Raw genomic sequence first — 7,500 nt, forward strand, 5'->3', positions numbered from 1 at the left:
AAAAGGAATTAATTAGTAAGGAAATGAGGGGAGGGTGACGTTATGGTCACGTCATGCTGATTGTTGGGGCTAACCTTATTAGTACAGGTGAAAAGACTACAATGCCAATGCCCAATTTAATAAAATCTCATCTATTGTCGTTACACATAGATGGCTCTACAAGTGTCTAGTCACCAAGGTGTCAGCTATTAATCTTACCTATCTCACCTGTTTACCCTTTTCCTTGATTTTTTTGAAAGCTTCAATTCTATTATTTTATTGTCTTTGATGTTATTGATATTTTGATAACAATTTCCTGATCATAATATCAATAAGAATGATAACAATGTCAATATTAATAATATTAGAAAGAAAAACACATTTTCCTGCAAATTCAAGGAATGTGGAAATCAGGTGCAGTCACAAGGGCCAACTGATAGACTGAGCTGGCTAACTGGCTGAACACATGTAGAGTCATCTGTATGTAGTAAAACTCACAAAAATCTAAAGGGGACAGTACATTAACCTGCAGGCATTGGATTAACAATGCAGCTGTATGTACTGTATATTTTCTTTTGATTATCAAAGAAATAATGCTTTAATTCCAATTTAAGATAAAAGGAACAATATTTTTTGTCAGAGGAGTAATGTCAAGACTTTATTTCTTGAGTAAAATGAACATTTTCAGTTAAAACTGCGTTAGAAATCAGACATTACAATAATATTCTTTCCTTGAACTTCACATAACTGAAGTGGAATGAGTTCGGGGTAATGGTTATCTGTCTCAACACTGCTGGGGATATTGATGCCAAAACATTTTAGAACCACTGGTCTAGATTGTAATGTTTAGATGAAATTAAATGTATTTGGGATTCCATGCAGACTTGATATCTATATTTCAAGCCAGCTAGTCCATTTTACATAAAGTCTGCAGCCTCATATGAGTTTCCTATGATTTTATAAGTTAGAAATGTTTCAAAATAATTGAATGAAGATTTGAATATTTAAACTTCAATAATTAGTCTTGCATTATGAAACCATTCATTCTTATGCATACCTTTGACTACAACTCTTGATCATTTATAACGTATATTATCTTACAGATCATTATGGCAGAACACCAGGAACACAGCAAGATTTATCAATATGTAAAAGTTCTCATATATACTGCATCACTGATCAAGATTATAAGGCCACACATATCAGACCCAATTACTTATGCTGTCAAGAAAACCACAAGGGGGAAACTCAGGTTAAATGTCCAGAGAATTTCTCTCAAGAAGCTGAATACTCTTCTCACTTCATTACCAGGATTTGAACCTGACCTAAATGCTGATGTCTTCATTAGTGAAAGAAAGGCCATTTATTATGGAATTCAAAATGGAGAATGGTATCATGTGTTCTTTTTTAGTAGTCTGTGTATGAAAACACCAAACATGCAGGTAATAAAGAGAAGATGGATTAGAGTTCATATACATTCTGATATAGATGACAATCATTGTTTGCTTTCTCCAATATTATTTCATAACTTACAGAATGGCAATCATAACCAGGTATGGAATTTGGAATTTGATGATAGTATAAGCAGCATTCTGTTTTCTGATCATGTGAAGAGAGTTTTGACACTGTGGAAAGAAGCATGTGCTGTAAGAGAAAAGTGAAAAGGTAACCATGGTACAGAGTTCACCAGCAACTGCAACAGAAGTGCATGTGCAAATTGTTGAATCACCAGACTATAAATGTGGAAGTGAGCTGGAAGTACTATTATCTGATGCTTTCAAATCCCCCAAATTAGCAGCTGTTGAAGACATATTAGGTCTTCCAGTACCAAATCACTTGGGGTATGAATTTAGTACAGGCACTTCAGTAATACCCCCAAAGTATATCTTCATCAGAATATCAGTTCTTCAAAAAGATCATGGTAGTAAAACCAAGGAATCATTATTGATTTCTACAGAAACTGCAAACCTTTATTTAGTTGGTACAACCCATTGTTATCTTCCACCACTTTGTAAAAGTTTTGATAAATGTGGCACAGTTGATGTTCCTCCAGTTTTAAAAAGGACCTTCAGCAATGTAACCAATATTCTGCAAAGTGAACTGAGAGAAAGGAAGCAAGAAGTGTTCTCAGGAGAGAGGGATCTTAGTGAGAATGTGAAGAAAAAGAAGTCAAGAATACAGAAGGATTCTTTTGGAAATTTGGAGAGAGAGCACAGAGCAGGTGGTGCAAATATACTTATGTTAGGAGCCACAGGCAGCGGAAGTGAACAGATTATAGAGCTGTCAGCATCCTCATTGAACCTTAGTGTTGTATGGGCAGACTGCTGGCACTTGAAAGGAGACACAAGTGGTGGCACTGAGGCAAGGTTGCGTCAAATCTTTTCAAAGGGAGCAGGACAAGCTCCATGTGTTCTTGCCCTCACCAGTGTTCATGCTATTTCAAAGGTAATTTCTGCTTTTGTCAAGCAATAAAGGAGTTGATCTTTAATATTATATAATAATTGATTCAGTACTTTTATATCTAAAGTCATCCTTCATATCTCATTGTTTTGTTTGTTTTTTGAATGAAAATTAGTAAAAGAAACACTTAGAATGGTAATTTTAACATAGGCTGCATGAAATAATTTTCAGGATCGTGATGGAGGTGAAGATGCTCGTGTGGTGGCAGCCCTGAAGGAAGAGGTTGCCAAATTACCAGATTTGCAGCCACCTGTATTCCTGATAGGCACAGCACCACACCGGACGCAGGTTTCTGGTTAGCATGATTTTTGTTTTTTTTTCTCCATTATTCTCCCTTATTTTGAAATTGTGTAGTCATATGGTACCTATCTTCAGAAAATAGCATAATATCTGTAATACTTGTTGCCAATATGTGATGTTTAAACAATCATAATCAAGGTGAGCTGAAAAATAAAAAAATATATTATGTAGTTTTAACTCATTTTATGAAATAACACTATAATATTGCATTGTAAGTAGGTAATTTTGTAAATTTTCATAACTTTTCCAGAGGACCTTTGGAGCATATGGAGCCATCAAGAATGCATAGATATACCTGAATTAGGGGAGCGTAGACAGATGCTAGAGTGGCTTCTTTCCAAAAGGCTGCAGCAGCACCAGTTTCTGACTTTGGCTCAACGCACTGCAGGTTTTGTGTTTGGAGACTTGCAGGCTCTTCTTTGTGCTGCTCAGAGGTCAGAAGATATATATTGCCCATTTTTATAATTCAGAATTCTATTTGAGAGCTTTATACTAGTGTATATTTTTGGCTTGGAGATGCATTCATTGACTGTGAAGCCATTGGCACTGGGTAATTGTACTGCCGACTGTACTTTTCTTTTGTGATTTTTTTTACATGTAGATGGCTACACTAGTTTTTACTCACCAGGGAGTCAGTTAGTAGGCATACTTTACCTCACCTGAAGTCTCCATTTCTTATTTTCATTATTATTGATATAGGGATTAATAAAACATTACTCTCAATACTAAGAACAATAATCTTTCCAAAACTCAAGGAAAAATGTAAAGTGGTGAAAACAAGTAATTAACTCTCATCAATGTATAAGCAAAATTTATAAACTAAAATCAAAGTGGGAATGGAATGTATGTTCATGCAATTGTTGATGCATCATTGATTCACTTGCGTATTATGATTTAATCTTTTAATGTATACTTTACTGTATTATCTTTGTCTTCCTTATATTTTTTAAGATCACTGTTCTTTATGTCATTACAGAAAATAATGTGAAATGACATGCTTAACAATGACTGAAATAAGGGGAAAGCTTTGATAAACCTGCATCACTTATAATAATGTGTTCTTATAAATGCATTTCTTAACATCAACTTGTATGCCCCCTACCTCCTATTAACATCCAGGTTTTCAAGTGTCACCAATGCATTTTGTTTTGCAGTATTTTGAGAGCTTGATTTTAGATATATATCAAATATGTATCACACAGCAGAACTTCAAAACTGAAAAAATATCACAGTATCCCCTTATGTATGAATGAGATTTATGGCTGCAGGAAACTGCTGGAGATGTATTTCATTCACACTTGAAAAAGATGTAGGAAATCAGCCTGCCACTCCTCAACAGGTTGTGCATGATGACAAGTGGAGGATCTATATTGTCACAGGAGAAATTAGTAGTCAACCATAAAACAAAATATAATTAGTGTTGCCTCATATATGTCTCCTCCTCATGTTTTCTTGATTCTTTTTTATAGCTGTGTCATAGCTATGTATTTGCAAAAAAAGTTACTACAAAGAAGTACATTGTTACTATACATTTACAAAAAAAGACAAAAAGACTATTGCAAAAAAGTTTAGAGTAACTGAGCATTTTCAGAAATCACAAGAAAACTAGTATAATTACAGTATGTCAATTTTGCAATTGATAATGCTTTTACAAAAATTTGGTGGGTGTGCTAAGTGTGGTATCAGTCTCTAGTATAGATCCCTCCATGAGTGTGAGAAAAAGATAGAGGAAGAGCCAGACAATGAGAAAAGGGGTCAGGGATGGAGTACTAAATATAGCTTTATATCTAATTAGGATTATTAATTGGGGAATGATAAGATGTAGAAATGACATAGTGCATGAGTAAAAGCACGTGCATATGTACTTTTTAGGATATACTTGCTATACTTGCCTTACCTTACTGAAGTGCTTGTTGCTTGACATTAGCAGCTGTTGAGTACCAATTCTCTCAGTTCTTTGCTATTCTTTCTAATTTGATGTTGGTGTTTGATGGCAGGTTAACCTTCCTTTTGCTTGTATATCACACATTTCTCAAGTACACTGTCATTTTCTCATTCTTCTGCTCTCAAAGTATGTCATAAAGGTTGAACTTGTTTCTTACTGATTATCTTCTATATCCCTCCATTTGTCTATGCTTGCTCTTCTCAAAGTATTTTCATTAGTCATTCATGCTGTCTGGTATCCTTATTATCTTTCCTATCAGCCAAAATTCATATACTTTTTTTTACATTCCATGTCACCACCCATTTACCAAAGTAGACTGTTATGAGACATTCAAGTAGTGTCTTTCAGATTCTTAAATCCATGGTGATGCAGGCAAGGATTTTTTTCTTCTTACTAAAAACAGCTTTTACCATTCTTAAAAATCTGTTTACCAAACTTCCAACTGTTTTTCTATTGCATTTCACACACATTTGTATATTATACAGAGTACCTGGTATATGTATATACAAATATATGTGTGTGTGTATGTGTGTTTTTATATTTTCCAGATATCTTACTATTATCTTCTTTATGTATATGTATGTGTACCAGAAACCTGAATATCTTTTGATGTTTAGGTAATGCTTTATTTTTTGTCATCAGGTACTGTGTGGATCGCATAGAAACCTCTGAGGACAAATTAACTACACAAGAAAAAAAAGAGAATGATGCTGAAAGATGCTCCACTCTGACGTATGGTGATGTTATGAAGGCTCTTGGTATGTATATTTGTGTGTATTATTGTACATATAATCAGTACTTAAATTAGCCCCATATTAAAGTCAGTGGCTAATTGTTTGTAAATAAGAATATTAAAGAATATCAAATTCTTTGTTTTGCACATATTCCTGTGCTTCATTGATGGTTACATATGCTGGTTAGATCCAAAAAGATGTACAAATTTAAAAGTTAATGATAGTGAGATTTTATTCTAGTGTAAACAATTTTCATTATATATCATTTGCCAGTTTGTTGAGCCTCTAAACACGACAATGCTTCAGTACACCTTACCCCACAGCTGCAAATACCCTGAAATTTCAGCCTCTATCATGAGCAGATTTGCTCTTCAATGGTGGAAGAGCTCAGTTTTACTCACCAGATAGTACATGTATCATGCTTATATGTTAACTAATTATGGAACCATGGGGCATCAACCTTTAAAAAGTTACCCCACCTGTACAAGAGGATTTGAAGAAAACTAACAGAAAAATTATAAGTAAAACATATTGAATGTAGCAGAAAATACAATTGGCATAATGCACATAGTCCAAAATCAAGTAGACCTCTTCATATGTATATAGAATGTAAAAAGAAAAAAATAAGGTAGCAAGAAGCTCAGCCTCACCAGGAGGTAATATAAGAATGGAAAGGAGAGTGCCCTCAGGGAAGGATGCAGGCAATAGAATGGTGCCTGTAGTAGTCTATAATGGCCTACAGGGGGTTTAGAGTGAGGAAAAGACACCCAGATACATAGGAGAAGACTCATTGCACTAGTAAGATGTATAGGGATGAAGGGAATAGCTGTCTGTGTCTTTGAGGCTGGAAGAAAGATGGTGGTCTGATGTAGTAGTTTACACTCACCATGGCCCACCAATTTTTAAAAGTTGCTGCTCTCTCAAAGTGACACAGATAGAAATCTGAATTAGACATTTATGAATTTATAAAACAAGAAATTGAAGACCATGTTAGAGATAAAAGTGTTTAAAACATATTTTCTTTAACAAAAATTCTTTATAACAAAAAGAATGGTATTAAAAAAAGAATGTCCGGAAATAAACAATTAAACATGTGAAATTAGCTTGCCATGAGGAACTCTTATAAGATGTTACCATAAGAATTATAATAAGTTTCATTTGCTATTTATACTTTAGGAATTATATGTATGAAAGGATTGTTATTGTTGTTGTTGTTTTGTTAAAGAAGTTTTGTTTGTATTTTTTTCATCCCTTTTTTAGAATCATCCTTTCCTTATATAAAAAGGAAAAAATAGTGTTATATCAAGAGAGAAAAAAAATGATCTTTTAGAGATTACCTAGCCTATGATTTTATTACCAGATGAATTGCAGTCGAGTCGCAGTGAAGCATTAGGTGCTCCACGTATTCCACAAGTGAAGTGGAATGAAGTGGGTGGATTAGAAGAGGCAAAGCGGCAAGTTATCAATACTATCCAGTTGCCTCTGCGTCATCCATCTTTGGTGTCAAATAAGCTTCGCCGTTCTGGTATGTGTAAAGTGTTGGTACCAAAACTATTCTCAATTTTTGTAGAGCATTAATTTTTTACATGGGATGCTCTCTTCCATGAGAATAAGGTCTACAGATATTGCCTTGTTTTTTTTCTTCTCCCTTTTTGTCGTCTTGATGATATGTCATCAGATAATATATGAGAGGAAATATTATATAAGATCTGACTAAAAGATAGATTCTCAGAGTACAATTAATGATTGTAGGTAAGTTGATTTATCTTATTTTGTTTGTTTCTTATCTATATTTCATGTTTTAACAGGAGTGTTGCTGTATGGACCACCAGGCACTGGCAAAACTCTCCTTGCTAAGGCAGTTGCTACAGAATGTGGTTTAAACTTCCTTTCTGTGAAAGGACCAGAACTGCTTAACATGTATGTTGGCCAGAGTGAGGAAAACGTACGCCAAGGTTAGTCATTCATGCTTATAGTGACTTTATAGCTTTTTCTATAATTTTCTGTTTATCAAAGTACAGGCACAGGTAACTTGGCATTTAATCAGACAGCAGTTTACCTTCCAGCTGCAGCCAAGTTATA

The 7,500-nt window shown here is 34.3% G+C and overlaps 1 protein-coding gene across 1 annotated transcript in view; it reads left to right on the forward strand.

Moving 5' to 3' along the window:
* LOC125027187 (peroxisome assembly factor 2-like) overlaps nt 1-7,500 on the forward strand; it is a 15,576-nt gene that overhangs the window by 1,004 nt on the left and 7,072 nt on the right. The window contains exons 3-8 of the mRNA XM_047616107.1: nt 1,083-2,424; nt 2,611-2,734; nt 2,990-3,173; nt 5,327-5,442; nt 6,779-6,943; nt 7,227-7,373. Of these exons, the coding sequence (XP_047472063.1) occupies nt 1,651-2,424; nt 2,611-2,734; nt 2,990-3,173; nt 5,327-5,442; nt 6,779-6,943; nt 7,227-7,373 (1,510 nt within the window). The 5' untranslated portion in view covers nt 1,083-1,650. The remainder of the gene's footprint in view (nt 1-1,082; nt 2,425-2,610; nt 2,735-2,989; nt 3,174-5,326; nt 5,443-6,778; nt 6,944-7,226; nt 7,374-7,500) is intronic.

This window comes from Penaeus chinensis, chromosome 1 (genome assembly GCF_019202785.1).
Source record: "Penaeus chinensis breed Huanghai No. 1 chromosome 1, ASM1920278v2, whole genome shotgun sequence".
Lineage (NCBI taxonomy): Eukaryota > Metazoa > Arthropoda > Malacostraca > Decapoda > Penaeidae > Penaeus > Penaeus chinensis.